The sequence below is a fragment of the Tupaia chinensis genome, unplaced genomic scaffold, assembly GCF_000334495.1.
Source record: "Tupaia chinensis unplaced genomic scaffold, TupChi_1.0 Scaffold000315_1, whole genome shotgun sequence".
Taxonomy (NCBI): domain Eukaryota; kingdom Metazoa; phylum Chordata; class Mammalia; order Scandentia; family Tupaiidae; genus Tupaia; species Tupaia belangeri.
This window is the reverse complement of record NW_006159808.1, coordinates 3,030,047-3,055,414: the sequence shown is the minus strand read 5'-3', so window position 1 is coordinate 3,055,414 and position 25,368 is coordinate 3,030,047. Positions and strand designations below refer to the sequence as shown.

The window sequence follows — 25,368 nt, the reverse complement described above, 5'->3', positions numbered from 1 at the left end:
GCATTTGCTGCGGTGGGGTGGGGTGGTCGGTGGCGCTACGAACAGCCAGCTGTGGTGCCCGGTCCACGTGGCTGGCAGGCTTTTGGGCCCCAGGTCAAATCGCACACACTGGCACTGGCGCAGGCCTGTGACCCGGGGAAAGCTGGGGGCAGGCTGTCAGTGTGACACCCTGCCGAGGGTGCCTTTCTCTCTCTCATGAAAGAAGACGCCTTCACCTGTGTGTGTGTGTGTGTGTGTGTCAGGGGTGGCCACACGGAAATTCCTTCTCCTCCTGGAATTTTGGACACACATGCCAGGCATAAGTTTCAAGTTGCCAGGTCCAGGACTCAAACCACAGTCAGCCATGTGAAAGTCCAGTGCCTTAACCACCATGCCACCTGCTGGCCCTGAAACCATCTTCTTTTTAAAGTAAATACATAAACAAATAAGCATGGCTGTGTTCTAATTAAATTTTATTTGCAAAGTTCGACTATGGGCTGGCTTTGGCCCCTGGGCCATAATTTAGCCACCTGTGAATTAGTTCTTTCGAGTACTGTTTGGCAGTGGTTACGAAATGCAACGTGCTACGAATATGCACAAGCGCGCGTGCGCACACACACAATACACCACACTGAAGGCCATGCAAGCCCGCTGTGAAAGACTACAACTGCTCCCCCTCCTCCCCTCCGGCACACCCAGGAAACTATCATGGTGACCCCCCCCTTCCGTCACGTTTGGTCAGCATCTTTAATTGGCATCTGGCGGCAGCTGGCAGACTTCTGCCAGTTGTCCCGGCACATCGCCGCAGGTGCCTCTACCCGCGACATACACGTACAGCGCACTGAACCTGTGGCAGGGAGGCAGAGACGTGGGGACTGGAGCGTTCGTGTCTCTGTACCTGTATGCCACCACACCCTCTCGAGGGCGGCATGCCTCTTTAAGAAACCTGTTCAAGGTCTCACGCGGCTATGGATTTTCCATTACTGTGTTTCTAAAACTTGCTCTTGAAAAGCACTCTAGTGATAGTCGAGGGAAAAGCCTCCAAGAACTATAGCAAAGTGAGTGTAAACCCTACACAGTAAACGTCTACACATTCAAAAATCACTGAAAGGAAAAGCTTGCAAGCACCTTGCTGATGGCTGGCAGCAAGGCTTCGTGAAGAATAACGCTGTCAGACCAAGCAGATCTATTAGGATGAAAGTCCTGGGTAGATCAAGAAAAAGAGCGTTCTTATCTATCCTGGCTCCAGGAAGGTCAGGTGATGCAGCTGTACGAGGCAGTAAACACAGCAAATACGGTCCAGACAGCATAACTATTAGGTGAGAACGCACATTGCAGAGGGTCAAAAATAATACAAGGTGTTTTTCAAAGTCAGTTAGGGGACGACACTTTTTTTTTTTTTTAAGTTTTCATCACCAGCTTAGATAAAGAAATAAAGAAGTCAACCTACACAATGTCTTAGAAAAATACTCCTTAGAAAAATGGTTCAAGAAGAAATGGAAAATCTAAACACAGCAATGATCATCATGGAAATCTAGTAAGTAGTTTAAAATCCAACTCCTATTCTCCCATCCCTAACTAAACTCCATGTGAACCAAGCATTCAAGAAAGATAATCCACATCTTACAAAAACAGTTCCAGAGAACAGAAAAAACATTTTTAGATCAGTTAATGGTGCTAGAGTAATCTCAACCTTGATACCCACAACAGATCAAGACAGCAACAGAAAATCCAATCACGTTTGTGAACAAAGATGACAACATTAAAATATTAATAACTGGGGGCCGGCAAGTGGTGTGGTGGATGGGGGCGCTGGATTCCCACATGGCCAACCATGGTTCGAGTCTCAGACCTGGTGGCTTGCTTTCTCACTTTCCCTCTTTCACTCTCTCTCTCTTTGTCTTTCTGATCAAATTAAAATAAATAAGTAAATAAAATGAATGAATAAATAAAATAAAATAATTCTTTAAAAAATGTCTCTTTTAAAATATTAATAACTGGAAAAAACTCACCTTGAGCAATTTAGGCTTTTTCTAGGAATATGACAGTTTAACATTAGAAAATATATGAATGGAATTAGCCTCATGAAAATATCAAGAGGTCCGTGGGTAGCATGGTGGTTAAGGTGCTTAACTCCCACATGGGCAACTGCAGTTCATGTCCCACACCTGGTGGCTTGCTTTCTCACTTTCTCTTTCTCTATCTTGCTGTCTCTCTCTGGTCAAATTAAAAAATAATAACAACAAATAGATTTAAATAAATAAATATTTTTAAAAAGAATTAATTAATTAATTATTTTATTTTATTTTATTTTAAGGTGACCAGAGAGGGACAGAGAGAGAGGGAAGTGAGAAAGCAAGCCATCAGGTCTGGGACTTGAACTGTGATCAGCCATGTGGGAGTCCAGTGCCCTTAACCACCACACTACCTGCCAGCACCACAAATAAACAATTCTTTATTAAAAGGAGAAAAAACAGACATCATTTCAAGGAATATAGAAAAAACATGTGCTGGGGGTGGTAGGTGGGGTGGTGGTTAAGGGCGCTGGACTTCCACAAGGCTGACTGTGGTTCAAATCCCAGACCTGGTGGCTTGCTTTCTTTCTCTCTCTCTAGTCTAATTAAACTAACTAAATAACAAAGTCAAATAAAATAATTCCTTAAAAAAGGGAAAACTGTGCGAACATTGACAATGTACTCATGTCAAATTGGAACTGAAGGCAATAATCTTGATCACATATACTACATTCAGGGATAAAAAGACTGAACATCATTCAGATGCCATCTCTTCTCAGATTAATCTTTAAACTCAGTGCTGTTCCAACAAAATCCCCTAAAAGCTTTTTCCAGGGAACATGACAAGCAGATCTTAATTTTAGATGGGAAAGCAAAAGGGCAAGAATAGTCAGGACTATTTTGAGGAAGAAGAATGAGGTAGAGCTTCTCTCTGCCAGGCAGCAAGACTTACAGAGCTGTAGAGGATTAAGAGAGCAGTTGAAATTAATCTGTTTCAGTTTTTTACAAGGTCTATAATACATTCAAGGTTTATAGCCAAAGAAGTGGTCTGCAAGGGAGCTTTGGTGCTGGAAGACTTGGGAATGGAGAGTCAGAAAGCAAAATTATGAGTGTCCAGTGGATGTTACACTCTCTTTTGTTTCTCGAGAGAGAGAGATTTTGCAATAGGGCACGTGTGCTGGCTGGAGAGACAGAGACAGAAAGTGAAAAATCACCCCTCGGGAATTGCCACCCTGAATCCCTTCTCCCCCCAGGTCTCCTCTCAGGATTTTGGACACGCATGTGCACACACCCAGTGTGAGTTTCAAGTCACTGGGTCTGAGACTCGAACTGCAGTCATCTATGTGGGAGAGTCCAGTGACATAACCATTTCACCATCTGCTGGTCCTCATGTTACCTTCTAACAGGACTGCACAAACAATGATGAAACAGGTCACTAGTAATACTTCTGAGGCACTTCCCAGTTTAAAGCAAAGAAAGCCAGTCCATCACTGCTGCCCCTTCCACTGACGTAAGTACCTGGAGTGCACTTGAAATATACCATGGAGTATTTTGCTAAAATAGAATTTCTTGGAGGTGAAATACGGAAAATATACTAGAGATCTGCGGATAGGGAAGGTAAAATCTCTTGGTCTGGATGTCTTAAAAATCTGATTGACTTTGGGACCAGCAGATGGCAAATAGTTCTATCACTGGACACACATGGCTGACCGCAGTTCGAGTCCCAGACCTGGAGGCTTGAAGCTCACGCTGGATGCATGTGCGTGTGACCAAAATCCCGAGAGGAGGATAGTGGGGAGGCCAGTCTAGGGGGGGATTTCTTGCTTTGTCTCTCTCTTCTTTCTCTCTCTCTCTGGTGAGCACACACACCCTACAGCAAAAATCTCTCTCTCTCAAAAAAAGTCAGATTGACTTTACTCTGTCAAGAAATGTGGGGGGTCAGGGTTACAAAGGTGGTGAAATTCGGGAACCACTTCTAGCTGTGCCATTTTGAGAGATGCTCTCTTCTGGGAAGGCTGAAGGGAAAGCTGAGCTGCAGGCGGCTCTCGGAGGCAGGTGAGCATTCATCCCGCCCCAGGAGGGTTGTACGCATTTTCATCTCATCGCACCCTCATGGGTTGTGGGACGACTCGTGAACGAGCTGGTACGAGTGATAGGTTTGAATCAAAGAAATAACAAGGCGACCAGTCACGCTCGCAGTGAAGTCACTCTGATTGTGCACCCAAGTCGCTTCACTGCTGACTGTGACACTCGGCCAGCCCCAGCTGGCCATGCCCAGAAACCATGCTCTAACTTGCATCGCGCTTTTTCATTTTTCACCCCGAGGCTGCACTTCCTTGCCTACCCAGGAAGTTCTAGCGTACTTTCCCTGATGGCTGAGGACACTTAGGGGCTAAAGTTGTCCTCAGTGAAACGCATGCACATGCAGGGCAGTGACACTGGTTACCACGCGCAGGCTGAGGGGCTGGCTGTGCTTTGCAGGCAGGAGACGCCCCTGCAGGAGAACCCCTGTGGACCCCGAGTCCCTGCATGTCCTCCCCATCCCCGAGGGGCAGGCGGGTGGCGAGAAGTGACCTGGGCTAGAGCCAGCTCTCAGGCTTGTGAAGAGAAGCTCCTGTTTTCTCCCTGGGGATGCTCTGGTCTGAGGGAAATGGCACCCCTAGACTGCCAGCCCATGCCTTGTTCCCGGGACGTTCAGCGACACTCATCCGGCAGGTATTTAGGACACCCCCGTGGAGCTCCCTCTGTGCTGGGGCAGGCAGACAACGGCCGATGAACTAAGGTTGGCTGGGAGCTTTGGCTCTTCACTCTAGCTTAAGCGCGTTCCCGTTTGCTTTTCTCTCCTTGGACAGAGAACAAGGTTCCCAGCATCCTCTTCATAAAAACTGCTCAGATGACGGAAGGCAGGAACTGTCACTCCTTAGTTTTTAAATATATTAATTTTCCTCGGTGAGAGAGGGAGCAAAGCCACCATAAGATTTATTATGGAGGACACAGAAACTATTGAGCATAAAATATAAAAGGTAAGTTAAGCCTCATAAAATTTAAAACATCCATTATGAAAATAAATAGGTCCCTCCTGGGCTAGATGTGGCACAGCGGTAAGACGTGACGCTCTGAGGCTGGCCTGTGTGGGAGGTTCTGGGTTTGCACCCGGAGACCTCTCTGGGTACAGCAGGCACATGCGACTCATCACTGGGGCTGCTAGGGCTGGGGGGACCAAAATCTCCTTGGAGGTGCCATCTCTCTCTCACACTGAGGGAAATAAATTTTAAAACTTTTTTAAAAAGCAGTAAGTAAGTAACATCGTCCCAAGACATAAAAGTGGCAGTGTCTGGGGGCCTATCTGTATTTAGGGCTGGTGGCTGCCCAGGTGTACACGGTTGTCAGAGCGTCTCAGATGGAGCACACACTGCCCACACCACCCTGCTCCGGGTCCCTGCGTCCAGCCCCCAGGGAGGACTAAAAGTGAGTCTTTTCTCCTCATGATGCATGGCAGACCTGGGTTGGAGATATCAAAATCAATTAAATAAATCATGAATCACGCGGAGCACACGAAGGCTACTAACCAGCCACATATGAGACACACCCTCTGTCGTTGAAACTGCCGGCCAGCGGAAAAGGATAACGTGGATGGGAAAAGCCCGCCCTCTGCACTCAGCACCCGCCACAAAAAGAGGTGTAGACAGAAAACAGGACATCGGGGTCACAGACCCTGGGACACGAGGAACTTGGCCAACTCTTCCGGCTTTCTCGTCTAGACCACTGACCTCCACGGACAAAGCCCTGTATCTCTCGTGACCCGTCTTGGTACCTGAGAACAATCTAGACCAGGCCTGAACAATAGTGGGTCTTCAATAATTACAGACGTGAATGAGTTCATCAATCTATATATTTACTGTTCGGTTAGAATGTATGTCCAGGGCCAGCTTTGTGGTCTGGTGGTTAAAGCAGCCAGATCCCCATGTGGCAGACTGTGGTTCAAGTCCTGGACCCAGCAGCTGGAGAAACATGCCAGGTGTATGTGTGTCTGTACCCAAAAACCTGAGAGAAGGGAGACAACGAGGTAAAGGGGTTGTGGCGGGACCGTGCCCTGTAGGGGAAGGGGTGCCTTCTCCCCTCTCCCTTCTCTGGTGACTGCCTGCCCCTTCTAGCAAAAAAAGAAAGAATTTATGTCCAAATTCCATATTTCTACAATGGGAAATTTATTGCAATTAAAACCTCTTCATATGAAATGCTGAAGCCAGTGATGATCTCACTTGGTAATTTACGGAAATATATTAAAAGGAGCACACCGAATGCCATGAGTTCGACTACGCTCAGCGTAAAAACAACCGCACCGCAATTACCTGACTACGTTTGTTTCTAAATTATAGAAAAAGTACAGCTGTTAAAAATATAAAAAACGATAACCCCTGGCGAGTGTAGATTCAGTCTTATAAAAGAAGGGCTGCAAGCGCACGGTTTGGACTGGAACACCGCATGGCAAGACCAGAAAGCGCTGAGCTGAAGAAGAGCTTGTCATTCCAACGATGGTGACCGTGCAGGTGCCGGCGATGGAGCCTCCCCCAGGGAGCCGGCCTCACCAGGAAAGCCCCCAGCCCTGCAGCCATACCTGTGAGCGGCTCTGCGTGCCTCTCTACCGCGGGCCTCTCTGGCTTTCCTCCTGAGCACAGGAGGCTCAAGATGGCTCGTGCGTTTCCTACTCATGCCGAGACCCCTGAATACACGGGCTTTCACCTTGAGATGGACGGGAAAACACCACACGCGACTCTATCGTTCTAAACGGGGACGCCCACGATCATGTTGTTCTTGGGGGAGCAGCTCTCTGGCTCCATGGAGATCACCTGAACTGAGTAGCCCCGTTCTTCTGCAGCTCTGGCTCGGTCCAGGTCCACCAGGCACATGCACTGCTTCCCTGGAACAGTCAGACAGATTCATGAGACGCCCTGCGGCTAGCGGTCAGGTTCAGCGTGCTCAAGGGCACCTACAGGGGACAAGACCCATGAGCACTATGCGGAATGCTGTTCGCCCCAACCCCACTTAGTGCCTTTCAACGCGGAGAGGAGACAGTTACACACACATGACAATTCACAGATTTGTCTCTGCTACTAATTTAAAGAGCGCTCTATCTTTTCAAGTGTATTTATAAACATTTCAAATCAGAACTACGGGTTCTATTTCCTTCTTTGGTGAAAAGTCCATTCGGGCTGGCTGCAGTGGAGCCCTGGTCACACACTGCTGGGTGCCACGTGGGAGGTGGGGGTGCGGTTCCAGGCTCAGCCCGTGTGTGCTGTGTCAACATGTAAATGCTCATGTATGTGCTGGTGATCCTGGCCGGCTGAAGGGCCTGGGGGATGTGGAAATGGCAACATGAGACCCTGCTCTGGCTCCTTCATTCTCTCTCTCATGAAAGAAAATTTTAAAAATCCATTTAAAGACCTTTTCCCTGTAAATGTTATCTGTAATATAAAAAAGAATCAATTTAAAAATATCTAATATGCCAACAAACATCCATCTGAAAGAAATGTTACATTTTCCACCTGAATTTTTTTTTTAGAGGGAGATTTTTGCTATAGGGCTTGTACACTCGCCAGAGAGGCAGAAAGCTAGAAATCACCCCTCAGATGGGTTGGCCACACCACAATCCCTTCTCCTCCAGTCTCCTCTCAGGACTTTGGACACATAAGCACATGCGCCCAGTGTGAGTTTACGCCTTCAGGTCTGGTACTCGAACCACAGTTGAATATATGGGACTCCAGCAACGTAACGATTATGCCATCTGCTGGTCCCTCCACCGGGAATGTTTTAGGACTAGGAAGAAATAAGAAGAGCAAGCTGAGAGAACCCTCAGTGGTGTGTGGGCCATTCCAGGTGGACACGTGATGCTGAGCGTAACATACTCTGAATTTTCAGAGCACCACACGGTAAGACAGCAGGATTCCGCTTCCTTGGCTGTCTTTAGCAAACAAAAGGGGAAACCTGCCTGGCAAGCAAAGCAGTCTCCCTTTGGCAAACATAAGCTTCAAATTTCAAAAGTAGCTTGGAGGAAAATGATTTGGGGCTGAATATACGCCAAGCCATAGTTTACTTCTATATTTTCAATTGTTCTAAATTTAATAAAGAAGCTTCATCATCTTCTTGGAAAAAGGTTATTGTAGAACCTCATCCTATTTTTCTCAGTAAACATAACAATGTCTAAACATTTTTAAATAATTTATTTGAATGACAATGAAAACTGCTAACCTAACACAACTGCCAAAGTGAAGTCAGATCATTAAAATAGGAAAAAATGGTAGGAGGTGGAATCAGTGGATGAGAACTGGCAATGAGGCTCAGATTTAAAATGTTTATTTTGTACATTTTCCTTAAGAGGAACATGTCATTAAGGAAGGTCTGTGTTAGAAGTGACATAAAAAGGGAACAGCAGATGGAATAAGGTTATGGCTGAACTCCCATGTGGTTGGCTGCAGTTTGAGTCCCAGACCAGATGTGTGCGTGCGTGCCCAAGATCCCAAGAGGAGAATGGAGAAGGGATTGTGGCGTGGCCATTGCCCCTGGGGGATTATTTTCCACTTTCTGTCTCTCTGTCTCTGCCATTCTGTCAAATGCACGTGCCCGATAGCAAAAATCTCTCTAAAAAAAGAAGAGAAATAAAAAGAGATGCCTAGAACTCCACTAAGGCTGACCGTCCTCTCTTCATCAAAGCCTCACGGCTGAGCTTCTTTTCTGTATCATGCTGCTCTTCCTTTAAGACATCTGTGTCTGCCCACCGACTTCCCAGTTTAAAGTGAGGATTCCCTGTCGGTGGGATGCTCAGCCCTCAGTGCCACCCAGCTTACACTGCAGCTCACGTCCCCTGGGCGTGATCCAGTTGAGGTTTTATGTCTCTGCATCATGCAGAAGAGCCTCACGTTCTCTGTCAAGTGCCCTGACCACAGAGCTCAGCTGTTGGGAGCCTAACTTTTGAGGCCTGAAAAGTGGCCTAAAAACATCCACAGACACTGGAACGGCCTGCGCAAAGCCAAGGTGTAGCCCTCCCACAGAGCCCACGGTGTTGCTTGAACCTGGTGCTCTCGCTCCCTGCGAGTGATCTGGCCTAATGTGCTCCTCCTCAGCTCTGTCAACTCCCCGCTTCCCCACGGGTTCGATGCCTGAAACTCACATCGACACTGTACAGGACATCCCACCTATCAGTGAGGTTTTAGTTGGGTTCCTATGCCCAAAGCACCTGTTAGAAGCAATTCCCAATGTTTCACTGTTGAGAGGCGGGCCTAATGGGAGGCCCTGAGGGACAGCAAATGGATTAAGGCCGTTGGGAGTGGGCTTGTTACCCTGGGAACGGCTTCCTTATCACAAGTGTGTGTTCCTTATGGGAGGACAAGTTTGGTCCTCTTGGCCTCATTTTTAGCCCACGTGATGCCTTCTGACATGTCATGACATGGTAAGAGGCTGTGACCAGATGCCGGCCTCTGTCCTGACATCCTGGCCAGAGCACTGAGCCAAGCCGCTTTTGTTCATTAGGACCCGCCCAGGCTTTGATGTTCGGTGATAGCAGCCCAGAACGGGGTAAACTGGGAGTCCAGCGGAGTTACGGCAGCTGTGCTTCTGTGTGGCTAAGTGATGGGAACGGCAAAAGGGAGGGGAAGAGATTTAATGGGGGGGTTGCATTCGATTTATAAACATAGAAAATATTAGGGACCAGCAGTTAGCGTAATGGCTATGTTGCTGGACTCCCACATAGTTGACAGGGGTTCGAGCCCTGGACCCGGCGGTTTAAACTCACACTGGGCGCGGGTGCGTGCATGCCCAAGATCCCAAGAGGAGAATGGAGGAGAAGGGATTGTGGCGTGGCCATTCCCCCTGGGGGGTGATTTCTCGCTTTCTATCTCTCTGTCTTTCTGGCAAGTGCACGCACCCTATAGTAAAAACCTCTCCAAAAAAAAAAAAAAAATCAATCATTCCTTAAATGATTCTAACCTTTGCTTCTACTTCCCTGAACCCCTTTTCTCTGTCTTTGGCTCTTCCTTTAAAAAATAAAAAAAAGAAAAGAAAAACATAGAAAATAGTAAAGTATTAACGTTAACCAAAATAGAATAAAATGTTAGTACAGTTACAAAGGCCCCTTCAATACGTTTCCTAGTGAGGAGAACTCGAGTTTCTTGTGGATACACAGATGCGCTTTCCCCATCTAGACTCAGTCCGTTCACTCCCAGGCATTTGGCATAATCTACTAGGCAGCTGCTCTGTGAAAACACGTACCTATGAGCCTTCGCTGGGGTGGAAGCTGGACACCTGTCTGATCTGCAAATCTGCACAGAATCATGTGTTCCTAAAGAAAAGGCAAGAGAAGTGGGTTTATTTCCATCTCTTGCTTCAAAGCTGTAAAACAAAACAAAACAACTACCTCTTTTTTCTGGTGTTCAATACTGCTTAATTACACAAGTAGTACTTGGAAAAAGGAGTGAAGCTTCAGAAAAATGATACTCAGTAATTTCTTCCAAGGTTACTGCTCTTCAGACGTAGTTCTTAAGAGCAGATGCACAGGAAATCTTCAGGGCCAGTTTGACTGGCTGCTTTTAGCCAAAATATGACAACATGGGTTACATGTGGTGACTACAATTTGTTAAACTACGAGATTTGAAATTCACTGTGCTTTCTCTACTCCAGAGGGAAAGGAATAACGTCTGCTCTCTGTAGTGTGGCTGGCCTCTGGGCGCCCGCAGAGCACTGGCTGCTTCCTGCTTCTCCCAGGCTCTTCCCCTCGGTCCCTCTCGGGGAGAGGAGCTGAGTTTGGCTCTCTCACTCCCCTTTTACCCCTCAAGGCTGTGAGTGTCTCTCTTTCTGCTTTAACACAAACCAGAGAGAAGACCCAGGGCAATGAGCGGGGGACTACCGCTCCTTTTATCAATTTTAGGAAAGACTGTACTATGAAGAACAGACGACTTTCAAGGGTCAAAGGCACCGAGTGCACTGTGCCCTTAAACCTGCAAGTGGCCAAAGCTGTGTGATCAGGCAGGCCAAAGACGGAGATGAAGGCTCTGCTCCTGACACTGCTTGTGCAGAACAGCTGTGGTTTCACGAGTGAGCGACCCCAACTCGGACGCATCACTTGTTCCCGTGGTATTCTGCATGTGACGTTGGAAGCCTGTGCTTCTGTAAACGAGGTGACTGAAGTGATTGTGCAAGTTCTGATTCTTTTTAAAGGAATATCTTTGTCTCAACTTTTATGTTTTAAAAAACAGTTTAATGCTTAGTATAAAATGTATGGCAGTGACTAGGAAACTAATAAAATGGTTTGAACTAAATAACTTATTAATCCCCACAAACTGATTGGCATCGACAAAAGGACAGGAAAAGAATTCAGAATAGGCAAGAAAAAGTGAACAGCCTTGGAAAACCTAGAGAGTCTCCTCTGGAGCAGAGGACGGGTGCATGGCCCACCTCCTGGGGCCTGTGGGAAGCCGGTGACAGTGACGGCACTCTGGCCTCTGTCTTTGCCCCTTACCCGGGGGTCTCTGACCTCTGGCCAGCACCCACTGTGACAACTGCATTGTTCACCTGTGAATAGGGAAGAATCTCAGACCCTTTTTAAACCCTGTCAACCATTTGAAGACTTTCTAGATTTGAGGAAAAAAAAAAAGTCATACTAGATGTTCAATTCAAATTAACTAGAGATTATAAATAGCATTAAAAACTTGAGAGAAAAAAATAAAGAAAAAGTGTATTGAGAAGATAGCTTTCTCTCTTAAAGGTTACCTTGTATGATAAGGTTTTCTTGAATTGTTCACTGAAATAGGAAATAAAAAGGAATTAGTCATCATTCTAAATACCAAATATTAAATACTCTTGAAATTAAATTATCAATAAAAATATGTATTACACCTGAAGTGTACAGAATGCTGTCCCAAAGTGAAACCAGTGCTTATTTCCACACAGGATAGAAACGATAAGCTGTTTATAACCCCCAGCTCTGCAGATCTGGTGACTAAGACAGGCCTTACGCAAAGAGAAAGAAGAGGACTTTCTGAAGACATCAGTTCCAAACACAAGGCAGGAAAACTCAGTTAATCTACCAAAGTGTGAAAACACTAACACTGAACTGAGGCTTCTAAAATTCGTGAGGACTGGGCCGGCCCATAGCCCAGTGGTCAAGTGCTGTGTACTGGGAGCCGGACACCACAGAGCTGGCCACGGCTCTAATCCTGGCCCCGGTGGTTGGAAAACATGCTGGGCGTGTGTGTGTACATGCCCCAAACCTGATGGGACAGAGAAGTGCAGAGAAAAGGAGTGCTGTACGACCATGCCCCGCTGGGGGAGCTTTCCCCCTCCCCCTGCTCTGGAGAACACACGTGCCCTCAGTCAGTTAACAAAATCGATTAAGACTATAGGTTGATATGGCTGGCAGGTGGCATGGTAGTTAAGGGCGCTGGACTCACACATGGCTGGGTGCGGTTCAAGTCTCTGACCTGGCGGCTTGTTTTCTCATTTTCCCTCTCTCACTCTGTCTCTCTCTGGTCAAATGAAAATAAATAAATATATAAATACATAAATAAAGTTAAATAAAATAATGCTTTAAAAAATGCAATAGGTTGAACAAGTGAAATTAGCATTCTTAAGGATTTTTATAGTACTGGACTTAAAAATTTCTCGGTGAGTTACAAAAATAATATTTTGTCAGTATAGATGCAGGATAAAATCAACTTAAACTACTGATAAGCCTCACATGATATTTTATATTTTACCTTTTAATAATAGCTCCTTTTCTCACCTCTAGCTGCAAATTGTGGTAAAGAACAAAATGAAAGGCAAAGAAGGCTATCTTTTTTTACTGTAAATTACTTATATAGAAGTCTTAATATATCAATTTCACTAGAAACTTTCTAAGGATTTCTAAAACTAGTAATTCAACTGACCAAGAAGTCCTTTGTGACATATTATAGGATAGACTTTTCAAAGCTATGTATGTAATTAATTCCATAATTAAAATGATTGTCGTGATTCTCAATAACTGGGGCAGAGTAAAGCTGTCAGAAATATCGAGAAGGTGGCCCTCAAGTAGATGCGCTACCGCCTCTCCGTGTAGGGTAAGGAGGACTGTGGAAATGGCTGCCGAGCTTGCAGACTGACCAACACCTGGGAGCGGTAGGTAAGAGGACTGCAGCCACTGTCACCAGCAGCGGGCCACGTTCACTGGCCTCTACACAGCTTCCAATGCTTGCTTGCTTTTTTGGAGAGGTTTTTGCCATAGAGCGCATGAGCTCGCCAGGAGACAGAGGGAGACAGAGAGACAGAAAGTGAGAAATCACGTCCCAGGGGGTATAACCATGTCGCAATCCCTTCTCCATTCTCCTCTCAGGATCCTGGGCATTCACACACATACACCCGGTGTCAGTGTAAGCCACTGGGTCAGGGACTCTAACAGTAGTTGACTACGTGGGAGTTCAGCGACACAGCCATTACACCAACTGCTGGTCCCCCTTCCAATGCTTTCTGTATATGCTTGAATTCTCACAAAGTCTTGAGGAAGTTACTATTATAACCATCATTTTATAGATGAGAAAACGTAAGCAAACAGAGTTTAAGTACATGGCCTGAGATAAAACAACTGACAAGTATTTGTACCGAGGCAGGGGATTTCTAGGCCCTAAACACTTAATACTCTAGCACCTCATGTAGATAAGTTACAGTGCCATTCAGAAGTACATGGAGAAGTGTGGATGCCGACACCCTTTCAGCTGATTGACTCTTACACAGACCTGCTTCTATATTTCAGCAAGAGCTCGATCCAGGAGAAAAAGAATCATGGACAGAGAAGAGACCCTCTTTTCTTTATACAATTTATAAATATTACTTGCCATTATGGAAAGAGAAAATCAGCTCAAAACTAAAATCTCCTTGCAACTTTCTATCAGACAAGTTTTGTGCACTGGCTTAACCCCACATTGGTCTCAACTTTCTATCAAACAAGTTTTGTGCATTGGCTTATCCCCATGTTGGTCTTAGTAGAACATTAATTCTCACCTTTTTGGAAAATTAAACTTTGAGGTGTTCTGAATGAAGCCGTAACAGCAAGGGCACGTGACGAAGGAAGCCCGTGTGTTGACGCAGTGCTCAATCACCATGTCTGTAGCTACTCCACAAGCGTGCAGTGCCACCTGCAAGATAAAGCCAGACCTTAGACTGGATTCCTTCTTAACTGGACAACTTTTGTACCTTTCCTTTCCTTTTTTTTTTTTTTTTAGTATTTTTGTGGCTGATCATTCAGAGTTGTCAAGTTATGGGAATACTATTTTATGAGTTCAGATCGTTCTCATTGGGACATACCAATGGACTACTTAGCTATTCTTATTAATTAAGAAAATTAAGCAAGGTTGAAAGACTACAAATAGAGCACTGCAAATGAAGCTTAAGAGTCTATGGAAAATTCAACACAAACTTAGACATGGAAAATTTAATATATGTGCATGTCGGAATGTGTGCTCTTGCTGATTATGAATTTAACTCAGTTGTATCTTTGTGGAAGAACACTAGATCTCAATCAGAATTTCTAGTTTAGAACTCTGGTTGACTGTGTGATTTTGGGTCACCTAAAATTGAACTTCTTTGGGCCGCAGTATCTTTGAATATATAGTTAGCAATGCTGACATCTTATAATGCTATTACAAAACTTAAATAAAAACATGCTTGAAATGCTTCTTAAATGCCATGTAATCTAATCAATGTCATATTAAAAAAACAATCAAGTGTATTTATATAGCTTCTTTCGATGTGTTTTCACATAATAACAATCCTTAGCATTAAACAATGAATTGTATGAACTGCTTTCAGTGGGCTTATTTAAAAAGGAATAAAATTACAAATTAAAATGAGGTTTTTAATAATTCATGAAAAGAAAAAATAACTCTAAAATGATTTTTTAAATGTTTTAAAAATACATTCTTTAAATGTATCTACATTTCTTATAATCTAAAGTAGCCAGGTACTAAAATAATTACACTAAATAAAGCAAAATAGGACCCTATGGAGGAAAACCAGATAAGGGAATCCTGAAACATGAATTAACATATTTTGCCAGAAAAAAAAATGTTAAGATGGAGACAAACTGTTTGGGGTTCTAATTTTCTCTCCTAGGAACGGGTCTCATCAACCTCAGAGTAGAGAGGTGCTCTCAGGAAAATTCTGAATGTAAAGTACTGTAGTCCAGATTCCCCTTTTGAACTGAACAGCTAAAGACAATGCTTTATTGGGAAGAGCAAAGAAAATATCTGCTCTCAACCCTTATGAATTCCACCTGAAGTCAACCCCATCCATGGCTGCTATCAGCCAAACCTCCCTGCGTCACTCTGCAGACAGGGCGTAGGAAGGCGGCCACCCAGGGAAGGCAGAAGAACCTCAGAGTGATAGTAAATAAAGAATATTGGTCTCTGCCCCTTTAGTCAGCTTTGCAGAGTAAAAATCAGGCTAATCCTTATTTCCGTAAGGAGTTAGGAAATATCTCACAGTAAGAATTTCAGGTGCATTCTCCCCTGGGGGGAGGGGGAAGAGGACAGACACGGAGAGTGCCTTTTGTGAGCTGGTGCCATGCTGGGCAGAGATACCCAGCTCTCTCTGTAGGCACAACTCTGGAATGTTTATCACCACCACTGTAGGAATGAGGAAACCAAGGCCAGCCCCCAGCACTGTGGCTACCCATGGTGCATAGGGAGCCGGATCCCACATGGCTGGCATTGATGTGAATTCTACCTCCAGTGGCTTGAAAGACATGCCAGGCACGTGTGTGCACATGCCCCACATCCTGAGGGGATGGAGAACTGGAGGCATAAGGACTGCGTCTAAATACACCCCGTTGGGGGGTGCTTTCTCTCTTTGTGTCTAGTGAGTACAAGTGCTCTGGAAATTTTTTTTAAAAGTGAGAAAACAGAGACAAGCAGTTGGCGTAATGGCTATGTCACTGGACTCCCATGCAGTCAACTGCAGTTCAAGTCCCGGACCCGATGGCTTAAACTAAGGCCGGGCGTGTGTGCGATCATGCCGAGAGGAGGATGGAGAAGAAGAGATTGCAACGTGGCCATCCCCCGGGGGGTGATTTCTCACTTTCTGTCTCTATGTCTCTCTCTGTCTTTCTGGTGAGCGTGCACGCTCTATAGCAACAACAACAACAACAACAACAACAACAACAAAAAGTGAGAAAACAAAGGCTTGGGGAAATTAAGAACTTGCCCTCAACAAAGTAGCTACCAAGGGGCAGTTTCCTGATCCAGGAGCCTGACCTCATGCACTAATTACATCAGGCTTCTCTTCAAACCCTGAGGCTCTGAAGGAAGAAAAGCTGAAATAATTTACTTTTTTCCTAAGATGAAACTGAAGCTTAGAGGACTTGATAAATTTTTTAAAGTTTATTTATTTCAGAAGAGAGAGAAAGACAGGTACCCGCAGCAGGGTCTTCACACTGTGACTGAGCCCCAGTCTCAGCTACTGGACTAGGGGTGTGCGCTCACCTGTGCAGTGTGCTCAGGGTGGCCCCGAACGTGAACCCGGGACCTTTCTCACCCAGGCCCAGCTGCCGTACTGTGACGCTGCCACCTGGTCCTACACAATGTACTTCTGCGAGTCTCTGTTAAGGTTCACATTCCTTTTGCTACATGCAAAAGTGTGTTTTTTCTCATTTAAACAAAAAACTAAATCAAGGAACTACACACACAATGGATTGGGGTCTAAAAGTCTTGCACATTGCATGTTTCTGACTTCCACTGCCATCGAATGCTTGTCAGAAATACCAGGCAAATCATGCAGGTACAGGTCAACGGAACCACTTAAATACGTAAACGTGGCATCCAATAAAGGCATTTGAAATGAGAGGAAAAAGAATGGACTTTTCAGTAAATGACACCGGGCTAATCTCACAGGTTAGAAAAAAGAAACAGCAGCACGCCCCCAAATGGGCAGAAGTCAATATTAACAAATAAACCACATTGGATGAAATGCGGAACAACTACAGAAGGTCTGGGCTCTGAAATTGGATGCAAGTTCCATCGAGGGCCAGGCCCCATAGACTCATAGTTAAGGGTGTCAGATCCCACACAGCCAACTGTAGTTCAAATACTCTCCCCACAGGCTTGAAAAATATGCTGGGTGTGTGTGTCTGTGTCCAAAATCTAGTCAGGATGGAGAAACAGAGAAGGGACTGAGTCACACCTCATTGAAGGGTGCTTCCTCCCCTCTCTATCTCTGTCTCTTTGTCTCACTCTGGTGGGCACACATGCCCTATAGAAATTATATATAAATAAATAACATAAAAAGAGAAAAGAAAGAAAAGTTCCCTCGGGACAAGCCCATGCTTGTGTGAACACATACAGCTAAGAATGATACTAATAAAATCTTCCTAGGAAGTGATTTTCCCAATGTATAAAAATTCTTAAATGATGCATAAAGTATCTATCATAGCAATAATAACATTATAGTCATAAGAAATGACAGAAACATGATTAATAAGTAGGGAAAAGATTTATGACAATTTCAGGTAAAGCAGGATCTAAAGTGGTTTCAATGAGGTTAACAGACGTGTAAGGACACATCAGCGTGTGCGCGTAAAGATATAAATATATTCCTGAGTAGACACACATGCAATTTCTTATTATTCTTTTTATGTTGAGAATGTATTCTCATCAAAATCAGAAAAATATATTTAAAACAAATACAATAAATAACAGAAATACACCTTAATGAAATCCCAATTCCCCAAGAGAACATAGAATATTGGGTTTATGTGAGCTGACATCTCAGATCTTTTGAGTAATTTCAAATAATAACACCTTTATCTAAAGGTTTATAAATATAACCAATATGTTGGAAACCAAAAATAAATGTAGATATCATATCTCAACTAAAAAATACAGTATCTAAAGACAACGCTAGCATTTAGAGGTTACTAACGAACTTTTTTCTTTTCTTCCAGTGCCATTAAAATGCAGTATAAAGCAAAGGAATCACCTTCATTAGATTCCATTAATTTTTCAGTTAATCATTTTTAAATCTAAGCATTATTCTAGTCACTGTGGGTTATTATAAATAGCAAGGAGAGTAAAAGTTCTGGGGGCTAGACGGTGGTGTGACAGGAAAATGTGACATTTCATGAGGGTGACCCCGCAGGCAGGTTCTGAGTCGGCCCCTGGGATGTCTGGGGGTGCACTGGGCATGCACGCCTGCCACCCAGGCAGGTGGAGGTTGGGGTCCACCATGGCACCGAGACTGTTGGAGTGTCTCTCTGCCTTCCTCTCTCCCTGCCTCTCTGCCTTTGTCTCTCCCACTTACACAATAAATTAGAGAAAGTTCTAGTCTGGTGGAGGAACAGATGCTACCCATAATCTAACAATGAAGTGCTATGGCTAAAATGAAAGGGACAGGTTACACTTCCTAGGCACTTTAAGTATGGAAAGTTTAGTATGAATACAGCAAGTTACGGATTTTTTTGTTTAGCAACATATAAAATTAGATTCTTTAAGGCACGTAATTTTCTCTTAACTAAAAACAATGAAAACGCTCACTTACCCCAATATTAAACGTCCCTGTGAAATACTCCATATTTGCCTGAATGAACCAAATGTTGCTTAAGCCGAGTTCGTCACTTCTCTTCTTAGCACGAATTAATGATAGTTCCTTGTTTTCTATTAATATAACCTAGATTTCGCCCCAGAGATAAAAGTATATTCAGACACATACTTAGGACATGGGTGAAGCGTTCTTGCGATAGTTCTTAGCTTTAATCACGCAGAATGTTTTCTGTTAACAGTCTGGTGCAGAGGTGTGCCCGGAGTCTGGAACAACCAGGAGTCGGCGAAACCCACCGTACCCAGAGTGCAGTGAGCGCTGATGGGGGCGCGCTGCACGGTGACCGCCCTCAGACGCCCCGCCCGAGGAAGGTCTCCGAGAAGTCACTGATTGACGAGGTCCGGAAACCAGACACGTGGTCGGGGGAACGAAGAGTGGCTCAGCAGAGGGAAACATGGACGGACACCAAGGGGACAGTGAGTCCCGTGTATTTGAAGGACGAGGAAACCAGGGTAAGGGGCCAGTGACGGTGGTGGTGGGGATGGGGCCAGGGTGTGAGGGTAGAGATGAGGCTGAGGAGGCCAGCAGGAGGCCGGTCATAGTGTATGACAGAAGGAGGCTCACTCCCGGGCAGTGCCCAGCAGGGATGGGTGGAGGTGAGGCTGAAGGCAGGCCTGTACCTGACCCAACTCCAGGCAGGGGGCATGGACTGGGTGGAGAAGCATGGGCAGGGCCTTCTGTCACTGTCGGTCCTAGTCCACATTCTGTCCTTATGCCCAGACCCTGGGTCCCTTTAAATCAAAGACCTGCCAAGAGTACACCTGGAGACGAAGACTTCCCAGGCTTCTATCTCGCCTAGATGTCCCTTTTCCAGTTTTGAGTTATCTAGGCTTGCAGAACTATTAGAGGGGGTGGTGTGGACTCTGCTTTCCCAGGATTCTCGTCCATAAGCCCTCTGCCTCTTCCTCGAGCTTGAAATGACTGTTTTTCTTAATAATAAAGCAGACACCTGCCTCTTCTCCTAGGATCCCGGAAGACTAAAACACAGCATAAACTCTGACAAACTGTGGTGAAGATTGGACAGACTATGGCCCATCATGTAAAAGCACACACAGTCACTAAAATGTAATGATATGTACAACTACTAGCAACAGGGAAAACAGTTAGGATACAATACTGAGTGAAAGCAGGGGCCTACATTTATATTTGGATTTTTAGCATCTGCAACAATAAACATTCATAGTATGGGCAATGACTTATTGAGATCAAAGAAAGAAAAGCATTTGATGGATCTGTATGGTAATTTGGGGGCTTTATTTTTTCCTTCTTTAAAAAATGTTATTGTTAGACCAGCAGATTGCATAATGGTTATGTCACTGGACCTCCATGTAGTTGACCACGGTTTGAGTCCCAGACCTGGTGGTTTGAAACTCATGCTGGGCATGTGTGCATGCATGCCCAAGATCCTGAGAGGAGAATGGAGGAAAAGGGATTGCGGTGTGGTCATCCCCATTGGAGGCTGATTTCTTGCTTTCTGTCTCTCCGGCAAGCACATGCATCCTATAGCAAAAATTCTCTTAAAAAAAAGTTATTGTGGGACCATTAGGTGGCGTGCTAGTTAAGGTGCCAGATTCCAACATGGCTGACTGCAGTTTGAGTTCCAGATCTGGCAGCTTGAGAATCATGCCAGGCACGTGTGCATGCATGTCCAAAATCCCAGGAGAATAGAGGAGAAGGGACTGTGGCATGGCCATCTCCCACTGGGGGCTCCTTTCTCACTTTCCTTCTTTTTGTCTCTGTCTCTCTCTATTGAGCACATGTGCCCTATGGCAAAAACCTTTATAAAAAAAGTTATTGTTACAATTTTGATGCAATGGATCAAAATCAGGATACCAAAGAACATGCTCAGTGAGTTTCAGAAGCCAATATTTATCGCTAAAATTATGTTCAAAATTAAATTAGCTTAATCATAATTATTTTATTTAACAATACAATAGCTACCTATATAAAAAATTAGTTAAACAGATCAACCTTAAAAAAAAAAAACAATACCTGTATTATGATCCTACTTTACTACCTTTTCTTTAGATTCTGAATCTTGGAAGTTTACTTTAAAGGAAAGAGAAAATGCCTGCGTGGCACACTTGACGTGTACGAGTGATTACAAACTCCAAAGGCAGGGGTAAGCTGGCCTTGGCTGGCTGAGCGGTGTTTAGCTGAAATGCTTCCTTTATCTATTACTCAGAATTTACCTGGCATGATGGTAACATGTGAGCAAGGACAATTCCAACGTGGCCCTGAAAAAGCCAGCAAAAGAACAGATTAACTGTGGTTCCAGCAGCCTCACTCATTCTGCGACGACTACCTCCCCATGTAACAGCATGCCCTTCACGTGATGCGCAGTCACACTGTCTCAGAGAGGCCACGAAGGGTACAAGGAGGGACACGCTACCCCACCGCTGCAGAAATCCACAATCCTGTCTCCAGGTCTGGCCTGACCGGTCACCACGTAAGCGAGGTTGTTTAACTGCTGCTGCTTCCTCAAAGCTCGGTCACTGGACATTTTACCTGGGGAAGACAAGAGAGAAAGGAAACAGGATGCAGTGTGAGGGATCTAGACACACTTAGAACACACGGCCAGCATGCGGGGGGTGGGGGGGAAGCGCATGCATGCGTAGGCACACATGCATATTCAGGAACGAGCTACGAACTCCGGGTAACTGACTTGGAGAGGTCTAGAGGACTGGAACGCCGAAGAATCTATTTTTGCTAATTTGACTTTCATTCCTACCCAAAGAAAATCTTTGAAAAAAATGCCTCCTGCAAAGCGTAAACAACACGTGAGACATTGCATTGGGTGTCACTAGCAAAGTGTCCAGTAATGCTGGTGAGGTGGAAAAAGTCATAGGAACCGCCTTCCTCTGTCTATCTCTGAGACACTGTAAAGGTTGCCTAATCCCAATGCATTGCTTAAATCCCTTTATACACAAATCTATAACCAATTAAAATATTTTCATCGTTTAACTGGCACATCCCCAAACTCCTAATCCTTCCATGAGGGGTACTTGAAAACCTTGAAGACAGGTGTCATGCTGTCTGAAATAGAATACTGGAAAGTCATGATGCGTTTTGCATAGAAAAACACAGCAGAAAAGTCATGACTCTCCCGACAGCCTACTGTAGCAGTGGCCCTTGTACTTAGAGAGGAATTGGGTTTTCCTTCTCTGTTTGAAGTTCCCGTTCTGTTGGAGTCAGACACAGAAATGTAATGCAATTAGAGATTAGAGAATGGCATTTCCAAGCAGGAATGCTGTGGGCCCTACGGCACCAAAACATCTTAACTTTCCTTTCAAGAGCCTCTAGTCAAGTCCACAAAAATAACTTCAGAAGAATGAATGAAATTATTTGTTTTTACATATTTCAAGCACACTCTTTAGAAGAGCAAGATTAAGAAAATGCAAGAGAGCAGATTTCGGTGATACAGATAAAAGGGAAAGACTCAGATAATCTTTTTGGTTTGATCAAAAATTATTTAGAGATAACAAGGTTTTCTTGCTCCATTTTCACAAAAAAATAAGATTATTTTTCCTGTCTTCTTTTCTGTTTTCATTCTTTCTTACGTTAAACCTAAGTTAAATAAAAAGCATTAGGAAAATTTTACTTTAGGAAATACTTGAAAAAGTGCATAAAAATCTACATAAGAAATGTATGGTATCCTAATTCAGAGGTAACATTCTTATATATAAATCCTTCTAGTCATATCTATGAGTCCTTAATTCTTTCACTGGCATAAAAAGCATTGTATATAAACCCTTCCACGGCAGGTCTCTGTTACTATACTACGTATTTTAGGGGCTGCACAGTGTCCCGCTGACTACGCACACACACCGTAATGCACACGACATTCCCTGCAGTAATGACGTGGTCATCATCATAGGGCTGAATCTTGGAGCACTTTTTTTTTTTAAAGAGAGATTTTTGCTATAGGGTGCATGCACTTGCTGAACGACATAGAAAGACAAAGAGACAGAAAGCGAGAAATCGCCCCTCCCCCACCCGAGGGGATGGCCATGCTGCAATCACTTCTCCATTCTCTTCTTGGGATCTCAGGCACGCATGCACACACGTCTGGTGTGAGTTTAAGCCACTGGTCCAAGACTCGAACTGCAGCCAACTACATGAGAGTCCAGTGATTAAACCATTATGCTATCTGCTGATTCATTTTTTTTTTTTTTAATACAGAAGGCAAGTGTGCATACACAAAAGGGAGGGAGGGAGAGAAGTAGAAAAAGAGAGAGAGAGGAGAGAACCTCCCAATAGGACATGACCACACCATGACCATTCTCCCTCCAATTCTTCATCCTGCCAGGATGTTTGGTACACGGACACCTTCATGCTTTTCAAGCCACTGGAGCTGAGGATTGAACCCTGTTTGGCCATGTGGGATCCAGCATCCTTTGTGCAGCGTCTTAACCACTATGTAGACCAACCTGTTGTCAGCACATTTTTAATTACATAGTGTGGTCTAATGTGACTTTCAAACATGAAGTACATTTAAGTTAATAGTTAATGACTTCATCTGTAAAGACAGTTCCATGTAGCTTTTAAAAGAATGATCTTCATTTTTCTCTAATATAATTGTGAAATTTTAAACACAGAATAAATGCAAGACCCTGTCATCCTCATGTCATGGGTAACTCCTCCTAAATGACTTTAAGACCATTCTAAACATCTGGCACGGAGTGCAGTGAACGCCTCCATACCCTCCATGTACTGCAGTTCTATCCACGTACCCAAACTTCCCTTCACCAATTTCACCAACCCCTGTCTCTTTTATGGCGATGTAGTTTTGATTTGGAGGGAAGAGTAAGGATAATGGGGAGAAAGGAAAGAGAGTGAGAGGGCAAACAAGAAAAGTCCTTTGAGGCTCTTTGGAGGACTAGAAGCACAAAAGCAGTGATTAAATGGAGCCACCATGAGGTGAGGAGCAAGCACGAGCATTCTGCGTGCTGTTGGTTGTTGGCGGATTTCTTTCTTTTTCTTTTTTTCTTTGAGAGACAGAGTTCCATTATTTGCCCATCCCAGTTGTACAGATACCGTGAAGAGCCTGGAAACAGGAGCAGGAGCTCGAAACATTCACAAGGTAAGAAGTGGTATTCTGAGACATGGTATTGAAAATCAAATCTTACTTTCTATTTTTATCTAGTATCCTTGTGCCTGAGACATCACTGAACCTCGAACTCACAATCTTCCTGTCTTAACACTCTGAGTGACTGGGATTACAGGTGTGCTAGCTGTTTGTGAATTTCTTAACAATTCCCAGCCGAAGGATTTTCATAAGTGCAAGTCAAAAGGAATTATCCTTTTCTTAAGCACAAGGAGATAGGAAAATAAAACGTATTAAATGGAATATATAACAACAAGTTCTATATCACATTTCTTTTTTTTTTTTTAAGAGAGATTTTTGCTATAGGGTATGTGTGCTCATCAAAGAGAGTCAAAGAGACAGAAAGCGAGAAATCACCCCCTTCCCGGGGAGGATGGGGGGTTGGGGGAGGATGGCCATGCTGCAATTCTTTCTCCATTCTCCTCCTGGAATCTTGGACATGCGTGCACACACACCCAGTGTGAGTTTTAAGCCACCAGGTCTGGGACTCAAACTGGTCAGCATGTGGGAGTCCAGCGGTGTAATCATTACTCCATCTGCTGATCCTTCTATACCACATTTCTATTAGGAACTTAGTTACCTAGTTCCTTAAGTCTGTTTCAAAAGCAAAGGTTAATGAAGATCATTTTCTCTTGTTAAGACTGCATCTCTGCCTAGTAAAAGACCCAGGCTGAAATGAAGGCATAAGGCAAAGAGACACTTTGCAGGGTCATGTTTAAGGAGAGAGACTATTAAACTGCACATAATATTCACAGAGATTGAGCTAAAAACAAGGCACTGCAATGCCCAGATGCTTCATGGAAAAGCTGCCTCTAATCAAGCCCTCCTTCTCCCATCCCAGTTGTACAGATATCGTGAAGAGCCTGGAAACAGGAGCAGGAGCTCGATACATTCACAAGGTAAGAAGTGGTATTCTGGGACATGGTATTAATTTAAAAATCAAACCTTACTTTCTATTTTTATCTAGTATCCTTGTGCCTGAGACATCATTCACCAGCATAATATTACAATCTACTTTTAGTTTAACTAAAAATGATGGTTATTTAGGTATCATGGGAAAAAAAACAGAAGTAGCACGTTTTAGTACAAATTTGTTCTGTGATGTGAGTCTTCTGCAATGGAGTCTTTTCTTCATCTAATTTAAATCAGGAGGTAGTTGATTATTGAGAAGACTTTAATGTTGTTTGCATTGCCCAAAAGGAGGTGAAGGAGGCAGTTTTTAAGTTAAAGAGGAACCACGTTAAAGGGTCAGCATTTGGGGTCAGTCCAAAGCATCAAATAATGCAAGAAGAAAAAAAAAAGAAAGGAAAAAAGAGAAAAAGAAAGAAAGAAAACTGTGTACATGTGCATGGGGCCGGCAGACAGCATGGTGGTTAAGGCACTGGATTACCACATGGTCCACCCTGGTTCAAGTCCTGGACCTGGTGACTTAAAACTCACACCAGGTCCAGGATGTGTACACGCCCAAGATCCTGAGAAGAGAATGGAGGAGAAGGGACTGTGGCATGGCCATCTCCCCTGGGGAGTGACTTCTCACTTCCCCCCTGTCTCTCTCCAGCAAGTGCATGTGCTCTATGGCAAAAACCTGAAAAGAAAAGAAAAGAAAAGAAAAGAAAAGAAAAGAAAAGAAAAGAAAAGAAAAGAAAAGAAAAAAAG

The 25,368-nt window shown here is 44.2% G+C and overlaps 1 protein-coding gene across 1 annotated transcript in view; it reads right to left on the bottom strand.

Moving 5' to 3' along the window:
* Positions 1–6,632: 6,632 nt before the first annotated feature.
* GSTCD (glutathione S-transferase C-terminal domain containing) overlaps positions 6,633–25,368 on the bottom strand; it is a 70,739-nt gene continuing 52,003 nt past the window's right edge. The window contains exons 5-11 of the mRNA XM_027772925.1: positions 20,998–21,113; positions 20,798–20,842; positions 18,546–18,674; positions 14,019–14,152; positions 11,754–11,784; positions 10,257–10,326; positions 6,633–6,912 (exon numbers count right to left, since the gene is read on the bottom strand). Of these exons, the coding sequence (XP_027628726.1) occupies positions 6,776–6,912; positions 10,257–10,326; positions 11,754–11,784; positions 14,019–14,152; positions 18,546–18,674; positions 20,798–20,842; positions 20,998–21,113 (662 nt within the window). The 3' untranslated portion in view covers positions 6,633–6,775. The remainder of the gene's footprint in view (positions 6,913–10,256; positions 10,327–11,753; positions 11,785–14,018; positions 14,153–18,545; positions 18,675–20,797; positions 20,843–20,997; positions 21,114–25,368) is intronic.